This window comes from Panthera leo, chromosome A2 (genome assembly GCF_018350215.1).
Source record: "Panthera leo isolate Ple1 chromosome A2, P.leo_Ple1_pat1.1, whole genome shotgun sequence".
Classification (NCBI taxonomy): domain Eukaryota; kingdom Metazoa; phylum Chordata; class Mammalia; order Carnivora; family Felidae; genus Panthera; species Panthera leo.
The window spans coordinates 75,617,874-75,640,953 of NC_056680.1; the positions used below are offsets into that span (position 1 = coordinate 75,617,874).

The window sequence follows — 23,080 nt, forward strand, 5'->3', positions numbered from 1 at the left end:
GCAGGAGACAGGGGCGGCTTTTGCTAAATGGAGGAGGAAATGATAGTGCTGAGTATCCAGCATTTAGTAGGTGCGCAGTAAGAGAGGGCAGTCATGAGCTCTGCTTTTCATCTGTCCTTTGGGTGTTATTCGGATATTTAGTCAGAGCCAGCATTGTCGTGTCTGTTGTGGTGGACAGCAGCAAGACCAGAGACAAAACAAGCGAACAGAGACACGTTTGCAGATGCGTAGGACATTAGGCGCAGAAGTGGTAAAGTTAGCCCTGGCAACAATTAACCACGGTAAAGAAAGACAAGAGCAGAGGGCAATTACTAAGCTTCAGGAAGTGATCGGTTGGCAGGTGGAAGAGGTTTCACAAAGCACAGAGCATGGGCACGGAGGAAAGGGAAGAGCTGGAATATGAACAGCTGAAATGATCTAGGTGGCAGTGGGAGTGGGGCAGACTGTCCTGTAAGGTGTTTAGCAGCATCTCTGGCCTCTGCCCAACACCACTCTCCCCGCCCAGTGGTGACAACCACAATGGCCTCCAGAATGGCCCTGTGTCCCCTGAGGGGACCCTAGGTTGAAAACCACTGGTCTGTGTAAATGGCTTTCCCTGGCATCGTACAAGGCAGTGGCTCCTACAGGGAGAGTTTGGTTCTCTTCTCTGCCATGTGCCTTCCTAGTCAAGCCATTTTGTTGCCCTGAGCAACAAACGAGGTTGAAATAGATTATTTCCCCACTTCCTTCCTGTTCTTACATTCTGTGATTCTGATTTCACACGAAGGACGTGGTGATCTTACGAGTAACTTGAGCACTGGACATGCAGATACCAGCTTCCTTCGGATTTAATTGTTCTGGGTCAGAACTCAGAATGTTCCTCATACGATTTGAAAATGAATGATCGGATAACCCTTTAAAGAGCAAAACAGAAATGCTGTCTCCTGTAACAGCACATCCCAATTCCGCTGATCTTCTAAAGGAGACTGTTTTATCTTTGCTGCTGGTAGTCACCTACCACCTGCCTCTAATAAGACATGCCGACTCTCTGATTTAACCGTTTTTAAATGGTAACTTCTCAAATTGATTTGTTCCCAATGTATATTAATTTACATTGGCACACTAATGAACTATAAGTCAGTTACTCTCTCCTAAGAAATGCCCGTTTACCTCCTAACTTAAATTTTACTAAGAAGCATTATTTGAGCCAAAAAAATCAGAAGAATTTCTCATTGTTACATCAGAAAAGAAACTGTCTTAATATCAAGCTTGTCTTGGTGATTGTTTTTCCAAACTCTTAGTTGGGGAAAATGGGCTCTGTGAGTCCATATAAAGTCACCAAAAGGAAGTTGTGCCTTGACTTCAGAGTTTTAGGAGACGTTTCGCTGAAAATCTAATGAGGTTTGTGCTGCCACCGTAGAAATTGCTAAAAGCATTTGGAGCATATTTAGTGTGGGGTGGGTGACTTGGATATAGACAGAATGATTTTTACGATGATCTTAAATGATTTATTTACATTATTCTTCTTTCTACAATTAAGTGGTACAGCCTCCAACCATTACTCAACAGTCTCCAAAAGATTACATTATTGACCCTCGAGAGAATATTGTGATCCAGTGTGAGGCCAAAGGGAAGCCTCCTCCAAGGTGGGTGTGATTTCTGCTCTGTTCCACAACTGGAAATAAATATCGCTATTAATATTGAAGTTAATTTCAGGTCCTGCCTATCTCTGAAGTATCATGTGTAGGCTCATGGTTTTGTCTTTCTGATGAATAAAAGTCAGAGTGTTCTTCTTGGAAACCCACATAAATTGCATTTCTGTACTCACACCCTTCACAAAATGCTCAAAAAATGGTAGCAAGATGTGGAGGAAAGCCTTCTTCTAATGGCTCTCCTGCCCTTGTAACATGGACGCACCCATTTTTCTCTGGGCCTCGTTTCTTCATCTGTAAAATAAGGAAGTTGAATTTAGTGACTTCAAAGATCTGTGCTTGCTCTGGAGAGGTCTATAAAATAGCCCTAAGTGGGTTTTCAGACTTGGCAGGGCTCAGCACTCCGGATTCTCCATATGGATCTTGGCATGAGCATTGCACAGCATTTTAGAGGTGGGAGAGACGTGAGAGGTTATCTGGTCCAACTGATAGATTTTATAGACGGGAAACTGATGCCTGGTAATGCTTGGCAACGTAGCCAAGGTCCCTCAGCTGATTAGCAAATACTGTCACTTCCGCAGTAACATATGGGAGTTTAGGAGAGTTGGGTTACTATTATTAAAATGTAATGTGGATTTTTAAGTAAGAAGGAAGTGAAAGTTTCTAGATTTTTCATTTCCTTAAATTTTTTTTGATTCTTATGTTTTTTTGAGAGACAGAGCATGAGTGGGGGCGGGACAAAGAGAGAGGGAGACAGAATCCGAAGCAGGCTTCAGGCTCTGAGCTGTCAGCACAGAGCCCAACGTGGGGCTTGAACTCACTAACCGTGAGATCATGACCTGAACCGAAGTCAGATGCTTAACCGACTGAGCCACCCAGGTGCCCCCTAGATCTTTCAATTCTGAGTCTATTGCCAGGCTTACCCAATTGTCACAGATTGGCATCTGAGAAAAAGATTACCTGGTAAATACTTAAGTATGTCAAAAACATCCATCAGAGGTTTGCTTCAAAGCAGTCCGTTCTGCCATATTATTGGAAACCTCTGGTACTGAGCCCGAATGTGATGTCATTTCATGGAGTTCCCCTTCCATTTCACACTGACGTAATACTTCCTGCGACTCCCTGTAAGTCAGGATTTCTCCCCCTCAGCACTACTATTTGGGGCCAGATAGTTTTTTGTTGTGGGGACAGGGCTGTTGGATCTTTATCAGCATTCCTGGCCCCTGCCTCCTCCGTGCCCCCCCATCCCTTGCCACCGCCTGCCCCCAGATGTTGGGTCAACCACTGACGCAAGGATAAGCAATGGGAAGAGAAATCTAAGTGGTCCAGGAAAACATAGTGAAGTTTCGAGATTCATGCCTTGGTATGAGCATGGCCACTTTGATGTATGACTAGTTATAAAGTACTTAATTACATGGGCGTGGTGACTTCTATAAGGCAGTCTTTTGTATAAAAAAAAACTGAAAAAGAAGAATTTCAGTTGGCAATTTGGAATACTTCCTAAGAAATTTACAAAACCATCTCTAGAACTGAAAATTCTCAAAATGTATTTTTTAGCGAGTTACCACTTTTGATAACCAACCTTGAAAACACAACTGAACTCCTCCTACTTCGCCCCCCGCCCCCAACTTACACTTTGCATTTCGGTAACTTGAAACTGCTCTGATCACTTTCAAACGCACACATGTATTAGTACTTGGGAAAGCCTTTCTTGTCACGTTGCAGCCCAGGGCAAAATTTTATAGACAGGTTATCAACTCTGTGAACAATGGAGTTTACAATAAAAATGCTAATAAAACTCTAAGAGAGCGTGCCCTGGAGACCTACTTTCTGTATTTTCTTTGAAAAATGACAGGCAATTTGTGTGATGATTTCCTTGAGACAGATTTCAGCTAGTTCCAGTGAAGACATGTACCTTAAAATGTATGGCCAGCACTTTTTTCTAAGTCACGATTCAGTGAAACATTTTAGGTATGGAGACTGTCGCTCTTTTCCTGAACATTACCATCTAATTACTATTTCTGGAAACCTACAGAACTGCTAGGAATTTGTTGAAGAGTAAGTAATCCTGTTTTTTCTTGACTGTTAACAAGCTTAATCCTTTATGTGTTGGGTAGCTTCTCCTGGACCCGAAATGGGACTCATTTTGACATAGATAAGGACCCTCTGGTCACCATGAAGCCCGGCTCAGGAACCCTCACAATCAACATCATGAATGAAGGGAAAGCAGAGACCTACGAAGGGGTTTATCAATGTACAGCCAGGAACGAACGCGGAGCAGCAATTTCTAATAATATTGTTGTCCGTCCATCCAGTAAGTGGGACTTGTCCATCCAACAGGACCGTATTTAAAAGGTGGCTCTGAGACTCAGCATCTGTCACTTCATCCAGATGCTGGCACAAGAAAGCAGTGCCATCGATTCTAATACTCTCACCTTGTTTTGCATGAAAAGTATAGCTCCTTTCCACTGTACCCTAAGTTCCTCAGCCCAGTGCTTTGCCAACCCAGGATGTCTTTTCGGCAAGTCCAGAATAAAAAAAAGCACCAGTAGTAAGAAAAGCGTTTCTTTCCTGATAATTGTAAGTTTTAAAAATATGAACTTTCTTCAAGGTTCTTATGATTGTTTGCTGTCACAATAAATTGATCAAATTATTGATTATCAATTTCCTGAATTGATCAAATTACTAATTTCTCACGTATCTTGTGTATGGACCAACTTCTGACAGCCAGATGGAAATAAATTCGTTATGAAATGGATAATGGGTAATTAACATTTTCGTTTCAAAGATTCACTGGAAATAGAGTGGCCTCAAGCCTCGATATTATTATGGCTCTTTTTACAGTAGTTACTACCGTGGTGTGTCAACAACGTGTACTTAAACAGCACGTATTTAAAGAACAGTAACCACTTGCAATTCTGGTCATTTTAAAAACTGTTTTTATTCCCTGTGTTCATTATTGGAAAAAATTACAAATAACAAAAAAAGAAATTGAAATCCTTCCACTCAATCTAGTAACCACTGCTCTTTCCATGTTTTCTAGGCAGATATGTATGTATGTGTTCCAAATGAGCTCATTCTGAAGTACTATTTTATAACCTATTCTGACTTACCTGCAGATAATATATATTCTCATATCAATCTTACTATAAATAAAGATACTTAATATATAATATTGTATGATACTCACAGGTGTATATATACAATTATTTAACAAATCTTTTGACATTTGGTGTTCTCTAGTCTTTTTTTTTTTTTCTTTTGAGAGAGTGAAAGAGAGTGGATGCACTGGGGAGGGGCAGAGGGTAAGAGAGAATCTCTTGCACGCTCCGTGCTGAGCGTGGGCTCGATTCCATGACCCTGGGATCATGACCTGAGCCCAAATCAAGAGTCAGATGCTCAATCAACTGAGCCCCCCGGATACCCCTAGAGTTTTCCATTCTTTTGTGAAGAACACGCTTATAGCGAAATTATTATGTATCTTCGTAATGATTTATTGAATAATACAGATTTTTAAACATGGAGTTGCTGAGTCTGCATTTATACTATTAATGGCAGTGAGTGAAAATCATCACATTTTGACTTTTAACATTGTATTTAAAAATTATTCCCTTGTTATCTTAATGCCTATAAATTCTGAGTTACCGTTTCCCCAAAAGTTTATTTTGTCTTTCTTTCCAGTGCTCTTTTTATTTTTCAATGCAGAGATAACTTAGAAGTTATTATTTTATATCCTAGGGTCACCGTTGTGGACCAAAGAAAAACTTGAACCAATAACACTTCGAAATGGCCAGTCTCTGGTCCTTCCCTGCAGACCCCCACTTGGATTACCACCACCTATAATATTCTGGATGGATAATTGTAAGTTTAAAATGTTTTTAGGTTTATTTATTTATTTTGAGAGAGTGCGTGGGAGGGGCAGAAGAAGAGGGAGAGAATCCCAACCAGGCTCTACACTGTCAGTGTGGAGCCTGATGTGGGGCTCAGACTCATGAACCGTGAGATCATGACCTGAGCCAAAATCAAGAGTCAGACTCTCAACCAACTGAGCCACTCAGGCAACCCAGATAATTGTAAATTTTAAATATATGAACTTTCTTCAAGGTTCTTATGATTATTTGCTGTCACAATAAGTTGTTAGCTCTCGTGATTCATAAAACGTTTATAAAATGTTTCAGAGATGCTCAGAATAAATACTCATTGAAAGAAACAACATGTCATGTGCAACATGATTTTCTTGAGCACCTACTGTGAACTGGACATTGCTCTAAATAAACCAAATTCCCAGATTCCAAAGCAGACTCCAGGCTCTGTGAGCTGTCAGCACAGAGCCTGACCAGGGCTCGAACCCACGAACCGCAAGATCACTACCTGAGCCAAAGTCGGAGGCTTAACCAACTGAGTCACCCAGATGCCCCTTCAAGTTTTTGGTTTTTTTTTATCACCAACAACAACTAATATTTATTGGGTATTTACTAAGTGCCAGTCCCTTTGCTGAGATCTTTATGTAAGTTATCTCACCAGTTTTTTACAACAACCCCATGAAGCATGTCTGTTATATTCTTTTACCTTTTATTTAAAAAAATTTTTTTATTGGCATGTAATCAACATACCATGTCCTGTTAGTTGCAGGTGCACATTATAGTGATTTCATATTTTTATACATTATAAAATGATCCCCACGATAAGCCTAGTTACCATCCGTCACTGTACAGAGTTATTACAATATTACTGACTTATTCCCTGGGCTGTACATTACCTCCCATGACTTACTTATTACTGGAAGTTTGTACTTCTTAATGCCCTTCATCTATTTTGCCCACCTTACAACCCCTCCTCCTTCTGGAAACCAACAGTTTGTTTCCTGTATCTGTTTTGTTTTTTAGATTCCACATATAAGCAGAATCATACGGTATTTGTCTTTCACTGTCTGATTAATTTCGCTTAGCATAATACTTTCTGGGTCCATCCATATTGCCGCAAATGGCAAGATCTCATCGTTTTTAATGTTGAGTGGTATTCCATTGTGTGTGTGTGTGTGTGTGTGTGTGTGTGTGTAGATAGATATATATATATATATATATATATATATATATATATCACATATATGTATATATATGCCACACGTATGTGTGTGTGTGTGTGTGTGTGTGTGTGTGTGTATATATCTATACATATATATACCACTTCTTCTCTAATCCATTCATCTGTCGATGGACACTTGGGCTGCTTCCATATGTTGGCTGTTATAAATAATGCTGCAGTAACATGGGGGAGTATATATCTCTGATTTTCATTTTCTTTGGATAAGTACACAGAAGTGGAATTACTAGATTGTAGAGTAGCTCTGTGTTTAAGTTTTTGAGGAAATTACATACTATTTTCCGTATTGGCTGTGCCAGTTTACATTCCCGCTAGCAGTGCATGAAGGGTCCCTTTTCTCCACCTCCTCTCCAACACTCGTTTTTGTTTTTTTGATAATAGCCATTCTGACAGGTGTGAGGTAATTAAACCTGTGGTTTTCATTTACATTTCTCTGATGAGCATCTTCTCATCTTCTCATCTTTTCACTTTTATTTTATTTTATTTTATTTTATTAAGGTGTATTTATTTGTTTTTGAGAGAGAGAGAGAGAGAGAGAGAGAGAGAGAACAAGCCAGGAAGGAGCAGAGAGAGGGAGAGAGAGAATCCCCAGCAGGCTCTGTGCTCTCAGCGCAGGACAGGGTGTGGGGCTCGATCTCACAAACTGTGAGATCATGACCTGAGCAGAAACCAAGAGCTTGATGACTGAGCCACCCAGGTGCCCCTCATATTTCTCCTTTTAGATGAGGAAACCGGGGCACAGAGAATGGAGTCATCCATTAGGCACTTGAATATATGTCTGCTCCACCCCTAACCTTGAGGGAGTTTTTTTTTTTTTTTTTTTTGCTGCCTCTCCTGCCCTCCCAAACCTCCTGTGCTAATAGTTTCTTAAAGGGACACGTGGTTCTGCTTGGTGATAGGGAAGCCAGGGTTTAGGATGTGAGGGGCCTGTAAGAGAGCCAGGTGTAGAGACCAGGAGCCCCCCAGGGAAACCTGGGGGAGAAACCAGCCAAGCAGATAGATGAGAAGGAGAAGTCACTGAGGTAAGAAGATAGAGCAGGGTCCTCGGGATAAAGGGAAGCCAAGTGTCGAGAAGTCAGAACAATCAACCATTTCAAAAGGTCAGATAACTTCTGATCCGACTGAAAAACAACTATTGAATTTGGCAACATGGAGATCACCGTTGACCTCGACAAGAGTCCTGTACGTGGAATGGTGGGAAAGAATGCAAAATATCTGTAGGGAATATAGTCTATTTTCAGCAACATGATTTCCTCTGAATTCACAGACGGTACACATTACTGAAGAGAAAATTTAGCTCTGATATTTAATTGCCATATTCAACTCTTCTATGAAATTACTCCAAGAAAACCTCACAATGCAATGAAAAATAAACATACAAGTGCATAAATGAGCAAACATATTTTCCTGTTACTGCATAACAGCTTTTTTTTAATGTTTATTTTTGAGAGAGAGAGAGAGAGACACAGAGCATGAGCAGGGGAGGAGGGGAGAGAGGGAGGACACAGAATCTGAAGCAGGCTCCAGGCTCTGAGCTGTCAGCACACAGCCCGACACAGGGTTCAAACTCACAAACTGCGACATCATGATCTGAGCCAAAGTCAGACGCTTAACCGACTGAGCCACCCAGGCATCCCCATAACAGCTTTTTAACAGGTTTAGAAAGAAGCGGCAACAAATCAAATATAAATGAGCGGTGTATGACATCAAAAATAACAGTATCCAAATGTCAACTGTCCAAACAAGGCCCAGTACTTGGTTCTTCTTCAGAAATGATGACCTTTTCACTTAATAAGTAGACAAATACATGCAAAGTTTCACAATCACGGGAATATGTCTTTTTTCCCATATTGCACTGCTGGCTGTGTAATTTACATACATTTTAGGCTGTTGGCAAAGCCTTCACCTTTCAAATGAAATTGCATCTGGAATACGAGGGAAAAAATCAGATTTGTGTAGCATTCTTCTTGCAAGATGACGTTGTCAAGTTATTCCTATCTGCATGCATTTTTTTTCTAAGTATAAGGCAAAGGCACTCTATGGGCAAGTGCTAGCACCCTCTCAAAGTCCTGCTCCTGTTAATTTGATCTGCCAACACCTATCCGTAATAAAATACAGCAGGAGGATTAGAAAAGAATAAATGTGTGCTTGTCTTTAACTCTTTGTATTCATTCAATAAATGTACCGTATTTTCCTGAGTTATTTTTAAAACAATCACTTCCGTGGGGACTCGTGGCTTATAATCATGGGTTTCCAACCACCCGCCAGACCCCCATCTTGACCAAGAACTTGACTGACATGGCTAACCAGTGTTCTTTCAAACTCTGGCTCTGCATTTCCCTGCCCAAAGGAGCTTCAGGCCTTCAATCAGAATTCTGCATTTTGTGTAATGTTAGGTGGGACACCTTATGCAGGGGGAGGCACTGCTTGGCTCAGACTGGAGAATTCTCCAGAAGATAGAACACCCTGCCCGGAGCTGCGAGGATGGACAGGTTTCCTAGTGCTCTCATTTCAGAGGCACAGAACTCTCAGGGCTCTGGGGACTGGGGCAGAAGCTTCAAGCCCAGTGTAAATTCATGCATAGATCAGAGGCCCCACTTCTCCAAACCTTTCACCTACTTAGGAAATCTTCCGTGGGGCACCCGAGTGGCTCAGTCAGTTAAGTGTCCGACTCTTGATTTCAGCTCAGGTCATGATCTCACAGCTTGTGAGTTCGAGCCCCACACAGGGCTTTGCACTGACAGCTGGGGGCCTGTTTGGGATTCTTTGTCTCTCTCCCTCTCTCTATCTATTCTTCCCCCACTCGTGCTCTCTCTCTCTCCCTCTCTCAAAAAATAAACTTAAAAAAAAAAAAAAAAAAGACGAGACAAGAAAAGAAAATCTTCCTTCAGTGTCTGAGGCTGGACAGTTCCTTAACTGGCCCTGAGGGGAAATAAACTGTTAAGCATGAACCTGGAAAGTCAGAGGGCTGACTTTAATTTTATTTAATCACAGAGCCCCTAGTAAGGGCCCAGTGCGGTCTCAGTACCAGGACAGCAAACTCAGCAGACCGTCTCTGCCCTCCTGCAACCTAAATCCTAGGGCACAAAGACACGCCATAAACTGCACGCAGGGCAAGTAAAATATGTCGCAGGGTAGAAGGTGATGTAACTCCACAAAGAAAAAGTAGCTCAGGTGGGGGTGGGGCGGCCTCTGAGGGGCTCGTCTGCAGTCTGCTGTTAATTGCCCATGTGCTACCTGATTCTTCAGTGAGGCCACGGGCTCTGACAAGGAGAGAGCCTGGGACGCAGGGTGCCTCTCGTGGGACCTAGCTCACGGTTAGGTGCTCTCACAGTATTTGGTGTCTGACCCGGCAGGTAGAGGCTGCCCAAGTTAACATTCTAACAAGGCTTTTTTTTTTTTTTAATGAGAGAGACAGAGTGCGAGTGGGGAGGGGGCAGAGAGAGAGGGAGACACAGAATCCGAGGCAGGTTCCAGGCTCCTGGCTATCAGCACGGAGCCCCGATGTAGGGCTCCAACCCACGAGCATGAGATCATGACCTGAACCGAATTCAGGCACTTAACCCGCTGAGCCACCCACCTTACAAGCTTTTTTAACGCGTTTTCTAAGATATGTGTGTATATGTGTTTAACATTTAGGGACTGATACAAATATTAGGAGGAGTCCCGCAAACTCTTTTGTAAAGCAGTTTTTGGGTTTACATTTGCTTAATACACATGACTGTGCAATTCTAATCTCCCTGCTGCCCCCGCTGCAGAGAAATTAGGGACTGGCAGGCACAGCTGGAGTTTTAATGTGTCATGCTGTTGTTGTTTTTACCATTACTTGGTTTTACTTGAAGAGCTTCATAGGGGAAAACGTTCCACTGAGGTTCACCAAACTATTAGTAGATACCTCTGTCTTGGTCGTTGGGAAAGTGGCCACTCTGTGATGGAATGATCTGGATTTCTCTCTGCCTTTCCCCAGCCTTTCAAAGACTTCCACAAAGCGAGAGGGTTTCTCAGGGTCTGAATGGAGACCTTTATTTCTCCAACGTTCTCCCGGAGGATACCCGTGAAGACTATATCTGTTATGCCAGATTTAATCATACTCAAACCATACAGCAGAAGCAGCCTATTTCGGTCAAGGTGATTTCAGGTAAGAGCTCAGCCTCCTGCATCTCTCTTGCAATGATGTTTACAAGTATGCATAAAATACACTATTAAATACTACTGACGTTGAAGTAAACAGTGTCATTGATAAGGAAATTACCCGTGAAGAGTTAGTTACAGAAGTGTTGATATATAAAGAGCACGCATAACCAAAATACTGTATTTTACATTCGTTGTTGTTTCCACGGTAACTTTCTGAATCTACTTGGTATCCTGAGCGTTTGTGTGTGCATTATGCCCCACGATGCCTTTATTTTTAAAAATTTTTTTAAGTTTTTATTTATTTTGAGAGAGAGAGAGAGAGAGAGAGAGTGTATACCAGAGGGGGAGGGGCGGAGGAAGGGAGAGAGGGAATCCCAAGCAGCCTAAGTGCTGTCAGCGCAGAGCCCGACACGGGGCTCGAACTCACAAACCCATGAGAGCATGACCCGAGCCGAGATCAAGTGTCAGATGTTTAACCGACTGAGCCACCCAGGCGCCCCATCCACGCTGCCTTTGATTGGCAGTCCTGAGGCTTCAGTTGTGTGTTCCTAGGTTACTGGTTGGGGGGATGGCTGAGTGAATTAATCAGTTAGTCATGTACAATGTAAAAGTCTGTATTTACTTGGTAGGGACGGCACTTGGTCAGAGAGGCTGTCTGTGTTTGCTTTTGTTGCCCGATACTTTTATGTAGTGCCTTCTCCCCTACTTCTTGCATTCTTCATAATATTCTGTTTATTTCAGTGGATGAATTGAATGACACTATAGCTGCTAATTTGAGTGACACTGAGTTTTATAGTGGTGAGTTATGGTGACTGTAACTGATATTTCTCTCCTTCATTGTAGAATTTAGTCCACTAACTTCACCTCCATAGCTGTTTAACCTTATATCTTCGTGAAGTTCCTAGTTATGTGTTTAATACCGCTGGAACAAATGTATGTTTTCTGGGAAATTTAGTTATAAGCTTATGTCATGTCACTAAAACATTTTCCACGGTGTATGTATAATAATGAAAGTTATTATCTCTGTTTTTATGTAAAGCACCATTTCACATGATTTGGGGAAAAAAACCATTCATGTATGTTCAGAATTATATTTTTCATTTTGTGTCTTGTTCACAAACTTTTCTCATTAATCAAATAAAGGTGCATTAACCTGCTAGAATACTAACTCATCAAAGTCTTAAAGTAATCGTTAGCAACTAACATTAAGCAGATTTTGATAGTAAATCATCACGCTTTCCATGTGTTTTCACATGACATTATCAACGTCATCTGATCAACAATAGTATTTCTCTTAGTTTGGTTTAAAACCAAGTCACTGTCTCCAGTGGAAATCATCTTTTTAAGAATAGAGCATTTACAGTTAAGGTTCTTTTAAAAAGAAAAGAATTTCATTTCCTTAAGGGAAATGTGACTCTCAAATATAGTCTATCCATGAAAATGGTGGTTTCTGGATATGGGTCCTTTTAATTATCTCTAAGGCAGAATTTCTGTTGTATTAACTTTTTACCCTTGAGATATAAAGTAAAAAATATTAAGGTACTATCAATGACCAGAGTAGGCATATCACAACTCCTGCCTTACTATTTCATTTTATCTTATCTTATTTTATTTTATTTTATTTTATTTTAATATATTTATGGTAAAGATGGGCCTCAAAACCATCCCCAAAGTGATTTCAGAGACATAAGGTTTCCTCCACAATTTCTAAAGTCCTAGGAAAATTCTAAGTCCTCTCAAATAATACCTTCCTTGGTATTCAGGTTTTTTTTCTTCTGAGAAATGAAAATAATTCACATATAACGTTTTTTAAGTTTATTTATTTATTATTTGGAGAGAGAAAGTGCAAACCAGGAAGGGGTAGAGAAAGGGAAGGAGAGAGAGAATCCCAAGCAGGCTCCACCCTGTCAGCACAGAGCCCACCGTGGGTCTTGAACTCACAAACCACAAGATCATGACCTGAGCCAAAATCAAGAGTCGAACGCCTAACCAGCTGAGCCACCCAGGCACCCCTCGTATATATTACCTTTCACTCAGATTTTGGGAGCATCAAATAGATAATGCACTTAAATAGTGTTGAAAACTGTAAATGGTTATAGAACCTTAAGATGGTGTAATTCCTACCTGAAGGGTTTCTGAGAGGCCATCAGAAGATAAGGCCACATTTAGGCAAAGTTTCTGTAAAAAGGAAGATGGCCTGACTTGAGCCCTCTTTATTTTTTCATTGATGAAACCAATTGCAATTTATTTGACATTCATTATTCTTAATTTATGGCGCACAATTTGCCAGACCTCTTTCAGTAGGTTTCTTGTTTTGTTTTGTTTTGTTTTGTTTTCCATAAACCTTTGCAGTTTGTGGGTCTTGACATTTAGACCTCCACCATAGATCTTATCTCCAGGATTAGTCGATGGAATTGACTATGATGTTGTCCCTGACCAAAATCATAGTCACAGTTTTCAGAAAAAATCTAACACCTTCCAGAATATAGTTAATTTTCCCTTTGACCTGAGCACTAATTTTAAGGGGTGGAGAATTTGATAACGTGACTTTCCCCTGTATGTCTGCATTTTGAAAATTTGCCAACCCACCAAAAATTCATGAAAACCTAGCCTAAATTAACAGAACACACAAGAGTAAAATAGTCCTTACTATCCGTGCTTACGTAACCACATTACTTGTGTTCCTCACTGAGTGAGCGATGGCTGTTCGTAAGGCAGAGTGTGGATGTGTAGTTTAACAAATTCCACAGTGTTAAGTGGTTTTGAAAAGGGATTAGAGTCTTAGGCAGTGAACTGTGGTTCTAGAAATACATATTCATAACTTTTAATCCATATGATTTTATTGTTTGCAGCTAAACCAAATAGAGAGAGGCCACCAACCTTTTTAACTCCAGAAGGCAACACCAGTAACAAGGAGGAATTAAGGGGAAATGTCCTTTCGCTAGAATGCATCGCAGAGGGGCTGTGAGTTGACGCTTTCTGTCGTGATGTACATTTCTTGCAAAAACGTAGTAGGTTGATAGAGAGGCATTAATATCACAGCAAGAGGCATTGTCTTATACGAATCCCATCAAGCATCAAAAAAAATGATAGGTATTTTCAAAATAGGCCATATGAACCTCATATTAGTGAAATAGTCTGTTAATATAATAGTGTTCCCCTTGAAATAAGTATGTGTGATCACCTTACGATTATAACTAGGATATATCGCTTTGCTACTGTTGTGTAACAAACAGCCTCAAACCTTAAAAAGAATAGCTATTTATCATGAGTCCTTTGTCCACAGGTCTTGGGGACATTGTGAAATGGGTGAGATGAGGACATTTTAGGTTGAGCTTGTTCATGCACCTGCTAGGCAGCTCAGCTGTGGGTTCTTAGTTCTGAGGGTCTTCTGGCTGCTAGCAGGACAGCTCTTGGCCATGCGTTTCTCCTGTCCCTCTAGCGGTCTAGCCCTGGCACGTTGTCCTAACAACAGAAGCACACATGGCCTCTTAGGGCCCAGCCTCAGAACTGGCACACTGTCCCTTCCACTCCTTCAAGTCACAGGCCTAGCTTCCTTATGAATGTCTCTCCTCCTCCTCCTCCTCTTCTCCTCTGAATGTCTCCTCCTCCTCAGAGCTGACGCCACCCTCAGAACCCATGTGCCCTTGACAGGAATTCCAGGGAGGTCTTCGCTCAGAGATGAGAACAACAGTTCTGGTAGATACACACAAGAGGCAAGTTTCTACCTGGTTCCCTCGTAGGCCTGGCACAGAGCAGGTCCTGTTGATACGGGCACATGTGCTGGGAACATTGAACGGAATCTCAGAAACATCCTTGTGATGACATGTTCCGATCTGTGCTGTCCTTGATGCTGGTCACCCAGCATTCTCAAGTTCCTTCCCAGGATGGGTCTCCAGGAAATGGCTTCACTGCTCACTGTGGGAGACACAGGGAGGCCTCTGCTGGTCATGTCAGGAAATCGCAACACACACTTCTCAGTTCCTCCCGTACCTGAAAGCTACCAACCCCTTTTAAAGATCTAAAATATATATCTTGCCCACCAGAATTAAAAAACAAACAAACAAAAAAACTTTGGAATTTTCATCATCATGGTGTTAGTAAGTGGTTTACTCTACAAAATCTTAACTTTTGGGAGTAGGTATACCCATTCTCACAATTTTGGGATTCTCCTTCCCACAAATGGTCTTTTATGTAAAAACTAAAATATGATTGATATTTGGAAATTGCATCGAACTTCCAAAAGAATTTTTTTAAAACCTTGGAATTTTGTAAAACTAAGAGTGGGGCTCTCTTCATTTATAAGCCAATAGCTGTAGGACTCAGAATCAAAATACTTCTCTTTCGTAACAACTGCCCACTGGGTAGTAAGGAAGCCTCCAGAACAATTCATGACTTCGTTTGATGTCATGCTTCTATCTCTGTCACCCTCTCACCTTCAGATCGTATGAGATACAGATTATCTGACTACAAAGAAACACCAGAATATGCTATCAGATAGCACATCTCCATATATATATATATACATACATATATATATATATATACATATACGTATGTATATATATATGTATGTATATATATATATATATATATATGAATCTTTAGCTTTTCAAATGATTTTATATTTTATACCTCTTTTTATATTCACAGCATGTTTTATTTTAGAAGCTATTTCATCAAATACATGTTCAATTATTTATATTCAACTATGCAAACCAAAAACAATTCTCTAATCAATTAATCCCACTTGAATTTCTAATGGACAAATATTATGATCTCCCTGAGGGCCTAGACCTTTTTTTTTTTTTTTTTTGTCTTTATCTTCCCAGCACTCAACTTAGTGCTTGGTCTGTAGTCCAGTGCTTAGTAAATGTTTGTGTCCAGTGGATTTTTATTTTACCCTTGTGGAAATCTTGTAAAATCACTAGGTCAAAATTCTTCCATTTGATGGGGATATAGGTATAAAAGTTCATGGGCACAAATAGGTATGTCAGCTCTTTCTCTGCATTTTTTTAATGTTTATTTATTTTTGAGAGAGAGAGAGAGAGAGAGAGAGAGTGAGCATGAGTGAGGGAGGGGCAGAGAGAGAGGGAGACACAAATCTGAAGCAGGCTCCAGGCTCTGAGGTGTCAACACAGAGTCCGACGTGGGGCTCGAACCCAAAAACCATGAGAACATGACCTGAGCCACCCAGACGTCCTCTTTCTCTGTGTGTTTAGCTCTAGCTGATAAAAAAAAAGAAAACCTCGGTATCATTAATTTCGTAGTAACACTTTTGATTGATCCTTCATATAAAATTTTCCAAGAGTGCCTCATGGATCAGAGCTTTGCAGAAAATAATTAGGTCCCTTCAGTGAAGTCACTTATGCCAGCACATTCATGGAATCAGGGAAGTCAAAATTTGTGGTGCACCATGAATTAGCATGGGGCTGCTTGTGTGAAAAGGTAGCTTATGGACTCCAATACAAGGTTTTGAGCATTATTTTTTCAATGTTTATTTATTTATTGAGAGCGAGAGCAGGCAAGCCAGGGAGGGGCAGAGAGAGGGAGACAGAATCCCAAGCAGGCTCTGTGCTGTCAGCCCAGAGCCCAACGTGGGACTTGAACTGACAGAACTGTGAGATGCTGACCTGGGCCAAGATTAAGAATCAGGAATTGGATGCCTAACAGACTGAGCCACCCGGGTGCCACCCCATCCCCCACCACCTCCACCGGGGAGTGGGGGGGAATTATTTATAACAGTGTGATGCTAGTTACAGTGTCTTTATATTTCTCATGATCTTTATACAAACAGTTTGTTACAAACTTGCATGAAAATTCACCCTCAGAAGCAATTAGGTGAACTTCTCTGTTGTAACATTTATTTATTTTCTCAGGCCTACCCCGGTTATTTACTGGATAAAAGAGGATGGCATGCTACCCACCAACCGGACATTTTATAGGAACTTTAAGAAAACTCTGCAGATTATTCAGGTTTCAGAAGCAGACTCCGGAAATTACCAGTGTATAGCCAAAAATGCATTAGGAGCAATCCATCATACCATTTCTGTCACGGTCAAAGGTATATAATTGTTTCAGATGTGTTTCTCTTGCCTTCATGAGAACTCGTAAATCTTCAGTTAAATATGCTTCTGATTATATTCTTCAGTAGTAATAAGTGTAAATTTATATGAACATTCCCAATACCTTGACACTCTTCACATTACTATTTATAATGCATCTCAAGCCGGTTAAAAATTCTCTTCCTCAAATCTTCCTCACAGAAGAATTCTGCTTCATAACTGTAGAAAGAATGAGGGAAATCGAAAATCGCCATTAAAATCCCACGGTTATAACTGCTGCAGGCAAGAGCCAGTAATGAAAGCTGAGATTAGTGGATAAAACTTGAAGGAGAAATAGGGTGTCTGCATAGCCTCAAAGTGTTTCTTCTCACACACACCCCCAAAACTTAATTACGGAGGGGGGTTTAACACATGTCCACAAATTCTTTAGCATTCCTTTGGGTAGGAGATGGAACTGAATTTCCCTGCCCTTGAGTGGGGGCTGAACTTAGTGACTCACTTTTAATAAATAGATTATGGAAAGCAGGTGGATAGTCACTTTCAGAGGAGACACGTGACAGACATGGCCTCAACCAAGTAAGCCAGGTTAACATAAGCCGTGATAAGTCATGTTGGTGTCATGTATTCCCTGAAAGATGGATGCAGTAAGAAGGGTCCATCACCCCAAACCTCAGTGTAGAGAAAACGTCAGACAAACCCAAGTTGAAAGACATTCTACAAAACAACTGATCGGCAGTACTCTTTAAAAGTATCAAGGTCATGAAAGACCAGGAAAGGCCAAGAAACTGGCAGATGGGAAGAGACTGGTAAGGAGACAGGATAAGTAAACACAATGTGGCGTCCAGGACAGGGTTCTGAGACAGAAACGAGGCATTGGTAGACGAACTGGAGAAATCCTAATAGAGGGTGTAGTTTAGCTAATAGTATTGTACCGATGTTAAGTTCTTGTGTTGATAATTGGACCATGGTTACGTAAGACCTCGCTAGAGAAAGCTGGGTGAAGGGCTCACGGGGCACTCTATACTGGCTTTGTGACTTCTCGAAAGTGGGAAGTCTTTTGAATTGCTTCCTGGTTTTATAATTAGGTGTATTCTGCAGGACTCAGAACTTAAATTCATGCTTCTCAACCCGTCTCTGTACTGTAAATTGCTCTGCCTCTTTTGTGAAATCTGTTACCTCTTTCATGCCTGATGAATTTAACGTAAAATGAGATGACATTTGTAGCACAAGGGTCTAGAAACAATACACAGTCGTCTGTGAACCTCTTTAAACTTTCTTTTGAAAATCTCAAGTGTTCTTTGGGACATCGCTTACAAGTCTACCCACTCTTAAGCAAATGAAGCTAATAGATGTTTTGCAAAATACTTATTCTTTATTATTAAGATAGTTCGACATACTAAATTTGCTAGAATACTTGCATGATTGAAAGTTTTGTGGGTTTTTTTTTTCTTTCCTTAATAAAGCGGCTCCATACTGGATCCTGGCACCTCAAAATCTTGTACTGTCCCCGGGAGAGGATGGGACGCTGATCTGCAGAGCTAACGGCAACCCCAAGCCCAGGATCAGCTGGTTATCGAATGGCGTCCCAATAGAAAGTAAGTTTCCTCGCCTGGCTCTGGTTGTAGTCTCAGCGGGGAACACAGTGGGAGGATGAAATACCGGTGGTTAAGGAAGGAAGCCGTGTGCAGTTAAAAAAGAGGCACCAAATTACCTTTAGATGCTTATTTTATGACCTTCGGGTACTCCTTAGGACCAAATAGTCTGTGCTCTTAACGTGATGCTGTGTGCTGATTGGGACTTGGCAATATTCGCCGTGTTCTACGTGGGCCCTAAGAAGAATGACAGGATCAGAAATAAACAGGACTGAAAAGTTCAGATTATCTTTTTCGTTCAAAATGTCAAGTGGCTCAAGGAAATGTTGTAGGAGTCCAGGGAGATGCGGGGAAGGCTAGGGATAGAGCCGGGGAATGTGGTGAGAAGAAGAAACACAGCTGTTGTCATTTAAAGAGTTCTCATTCCTAAGCATAGCCAGGATGTTCCTAAGTTCTGTGGTCTTCAGAGGCTGTCCTGTTTAGAGCCCTTCAAAGAACAGGTCCCCCGACCATGGTTGTATGCTGGACACTCCATCTTTGCTAAGTTTTCCCTCCCCAAGTATGCAGAGGTCACCTCGAGCAATACTGGCTGCTGTGTGCCACCTCATGAGCCACCTTTCCTGGACCGCTCCCGGCTTGCTCGCTCTCAAGCCAGCTTCCCCAGCCTGCCGCCGTGCCGCCCAGAACAGTCCCCCAGGGTGTGGCCACAGTCCTGTCCTCTGATCTTCTAGCACAGCAAAGGCCAGTTTTATAAAACCTGGTTAAAGGCTTGAAGATGAGAGAAGGCTTGAGGGTTATGGCAAAGAAAAAACAAACAAACAAACAAACTTAAAATGAATATTGTATCTCCTTGCTCACAGATTCCTAAGTCACAGCCATCCACAGAGATCCCACTCGGTCTTCTTTTTTCCCCCAACCTCAGGCAGCAGTGGGTGGTGACTGCACATTTTCCCCTTCTTGGAGTTCATACCTTCTCTTACACCCAGAGAGAGAGAGAGAGAGAGAGAGACAATCAGCTTTTGTTTAAAACCCAGACTCAAGATCACCCTCCTAGCCAGTAGTATAATAATCTGCAAAGATATTCTTAAGTTTATTTTTATTTATTTTGAGAGAGAGAGCAGGAAAGTGCAAGAGGGGCAGAGGGAGAGGGAGAGACAGAATCCCAAGCAGGCTCCAAGGCAGGGCTCGAACTCATGAACCATGAGATCATGCCCTGAGCTGAAACCAACAGTCAGACGCTTAACCGACTGAGCCACCCAGGCACCCATGCAACGATATTCTTGAGTCACAATGAAGACAACCTTCAGGCTTATGAAGTAGAACACCTTTGCTCCTCATTACCTCTGAGCCAGAATCAAAAATTTGTTCTACTTTTACTTGACCAAAAGGTCCATTAAACTGCCTTTCCTGAAACAGTCTTCACCCTGCGATGGATCTGAGAGCTACCAGCAGTATTAAATGGCTTAGTCCCCATTTCTCACTCACAGGGTCTTACAACTGTGGGTCTAAACCAAGTAAGAGCTCCCATTCCATGCTGTTTATTAGGAATTTGTGTCACACTACACAGCACTTATCAGATACTCTAAAACAGACAGTCTGTGGTTACTGTAAAAGGAAGTATGTTCCAGGAAGAACACAGATTCTAAAGAGGCCAGGGGCTGGGGCTTGGATATTTCCACTCCCAGTTTTAACCACGATCAGGATCAGGAAGAAGTGCAGAGAGTACCTTGTGGTTGTGCATTGGGAAGCTGTTGCCAGGAGAGAAAACAGAGACGGTAGGCATACAGCCCAGACCTAAAGAAGAAGTTTTATGGTGCGGTATCTGATTTGCTCAGGAATGCATAAACAGTGGCAAGAAAGGACGGGGCGTGCTCCGTACTGTGACGGCACATCGTGCAGCTAGGGGGTTCTGTGCCCTTTACGAAAGGTTAACTGCACACCTGAGATCTGGCCTCAGGGGGACTGACAAGTGGCGAGGGCTGTGCATCTCACCCCCCGGCGGAAAAACCAGGGAGCTAGAGAAGGTTGGAAAGATAAACCCCTTCCTGATCCATGGTTCATAGTCCGTCCAAACCTGGCACAGGCAACATCTCTCGGGGAGCCTTGTGGCTCCAGTTGTACTAAAGGCTTTGAAATTCACTCGTAGACACCCCTTTAAATGAGCTATCTGCGGGGAGCAGCAGTTGGGAAAGGCCTGCCTGGGGAGGGGAGGCTCAGGACGGCGGCCCTGAGATATAAGTTAGGCCCTCTAGAACCCCAGACCATCTGATTAGGTCCCGAGCAGAAAGAGTTAGAACAGAATCTCCCAAATCAGGTTCCAAATTAGTTCATTTCTTCCATCCTGAAAGTATGCATCAAGTCCCCACTGGAAGGACAGCAAGGAGCTGAGCAAAGTTAGGATCAAGATTCTATGGTGCCCACAGACCCAGGGTCCCCCGACCTCTGGCGTGCCTCAGAGCAGTCCCTCTGGTCCACAAGCGGGGAGAGACACCATGCAGCGTGGCAGCAAAGCAAGGGCCCTCCCTCTCCCACCAGGCTGCCCTGCGGTGCCGGGAACAGGTGCCATATGCTTATACCAAGGTGATATGAAGTGTCTGAATGGTGGCTCTCTCCACATCTGGTGGCCAGGCTGAAAGTGCATGGGTTACTGTGTGGAATCTCATTGTTGAAAGGTGATGGCCTGAGGCACCTGGTGGGGACCCTCATAGCTCTCTGCACAATGATACTACAGGGCCCCCTTGTTCCCTACTAGCCCCTGGCAACTGATCCATTTCCCAGTTCTGCTGAGTCTTGCATAGCTAAGTTCAAAGCGAACCCTACGTGTCTCCACCTTGTGTTGCCCTCCCCTGATCCAACAGAAGGAGTATGTGAGGAAGAAAACTGTCAAACAGTCGGTAGAAGTTTGAGGAGTTTTGTGCCTCTGCCCTTTCTATCCTGGTTGATAATTAGCCCATGAATCTGGAGGCCCGTAAACAGAATTGCCTTTGAGGTTTGGGAGCCATTCAGCACATGGGAGACGGGCTTCTTTCTCATCTGCAGCTTGTTGAGCTGTGCACCTGTAGATGCTTCCGGCAACGAGGGAGCAGTGGTGGGAGGGGGAGGGGTGGCAGAGAGGCAGGGTTGGCAAGGGAGAGCAGTCTGCTGCGGTATACAGAGGTACAGAGTGGGCCTGGTGAGGATTCCTGACCTTCAAGGGGGCCTAGAATAGACCCCAGACGTTAAATGGGAACATAGGCCATCTGGCAACAACACCCTTCCACCTGAGAAGCTGCGGAAACCTTGCGGGGGTGGGGGTGGGAGGAGCAGGCAGCTGCTGAGGGTGAGGGTCAGGGAACGGCCGTGTTTCTGCAGCATCATGCAAAGAGCTGTGCAGTGTCCCCGCCAGGTGCGACACAACAGGGGACCACACTACCAGACACACCGCCTCCCCACTCCTGACTGTGGACAGTCACCTAAGGACAGTGATATCTCCTAGCTCAGCAGGCCCTGGCTGCCAAGGGCACATAGACCCTACAGAAGGAGAATCAGCATCACGGAGAGGGAGGCGTAAGACTAGGGCTCTGTTAACAGAGTACTGCGTTATCGATTTCTGACTGCATTTCAGAACTGGAACCACTGTCCTAGAAAACTGGAAGAATGAACTCAGAAAAGTGTCTGGGGTCTAATCGCAAACTCTTCCAAAGCTCTGTCCTCCCAGGACTGGCCAGGTTGCTTTAAATGTTCCTTGAAGCAAAAAACAAGACCAGACTAAGTATGGAATTTGCCTAAAACTACCTAAAATATATTTTTTAAACAATCTACAGAAGTCAGAGCAAAGAACACAGATGTACAGAGCTGGCACCGGAAGAGATCTTTGATTTTATTGTGTGACCTGCGGTGTGTGGGAGGGTGTGAAAGTAGCACCCGGAACCAGGAAGATGACGTCCAAGGCCAAGGCCATGGACGATGTGAACCTGTCCCTGTCTTAAGAGTCAGCAGATGAGCCTAAAACATGTAGATCTTTAATCGTCCCCTATTTGAATAGTGGAACAGCTCAGAATCTTCCAGGTGGAGCACTTACAAGATCTCACCATCATTGTTAAAAGGTCCCTTTTCTCTAAGGGATGAGGAGGGGAAGGAATGAAAAGAATGAGAGTAGACAGGTCTCCTGTGGCCACACTTCTGTCTTTGGCTGACATCAGACGGAGATTGAAAGCCAGGAGCACAGGAGAAGCTGCCAGGGGCATGGAGGCCTGGTCCAGGCTGGTCCCCAGATTCCACCAAGGCGTCTCCCTTCTCCCTTTTCTCCAAAGTAAAGGGCTCAGTTGGCATTCCCTTCTGGGGGATGGAGTAAGCAGACGAAGGAAAATCTCCATCATGGCCAAATGTTCAGATTTCAAGGAGATGTTTATAAAGTAGACGGACTCAGAAAATCTGAGCCTTCATCTCATGCTAAACCACCAGGTGCTCCAGTCTCTAATTTCTCTTCTCCAAAGTGCACGTACTTTCTAGTTAATCCACTGCATAAAGTTCTTTTTGAAATAAAATGATGCAATAGACACAAAACTATCTGTTA

At 42.7% G+C, this 23,080-nt stretch overlaps 1 protein-coding gene across 6 annotated transcripts in view; it reads left to right on the forward strand.

Annotated features, from left to right (window-relative positions):
• NRCAM (neuronal cell adhesion molecule) overlaps positions 1-23,080 on the forward strand; it is a 77,148-nt gene that overhangs the window by 4,047 nt on the left and 50,021 nt on the right. For 4 of the 6 annotated variants that reach the window (XM_042915026.1, XM_042915032.1, XM_042915037.1 and 1 more), the window contains 8 exons: positions 1,520-1,625; positions 3,749-3,945; positions 5,370-5,492; positions 10,702-10,872; positions 11,610-11,666; positions 13,721-13,832; positions 16,748-16,932; positions 18,397-18,528. In XM_042915026.1, coding sequence (XP_042770960.1) covers positions 1,520-1,625; positions 3,749-3,945; positions 5,370-5,492; positions 10,702-10,872; positions 11,610-11,666; positions 13,721-13,832; positions 16,748-16,932; positions 18,397-18,528 — 1,083 coding nt within the window. Of the gene's footprint in view, positions 1-1,519; positions 1,626-3,748; positions 3,946-5,369; positions 5,493-10,701; positions 10,873-11,609; positions 11,667-13,720; positions 13,833-16,747; positions 16,933-18,396; positions 18,529-23,080 lie in introns of those variants that run through there. The other 2 variants (XM_042915054.1, XM_042915064.1) reach the window with 2 other exon arrangements.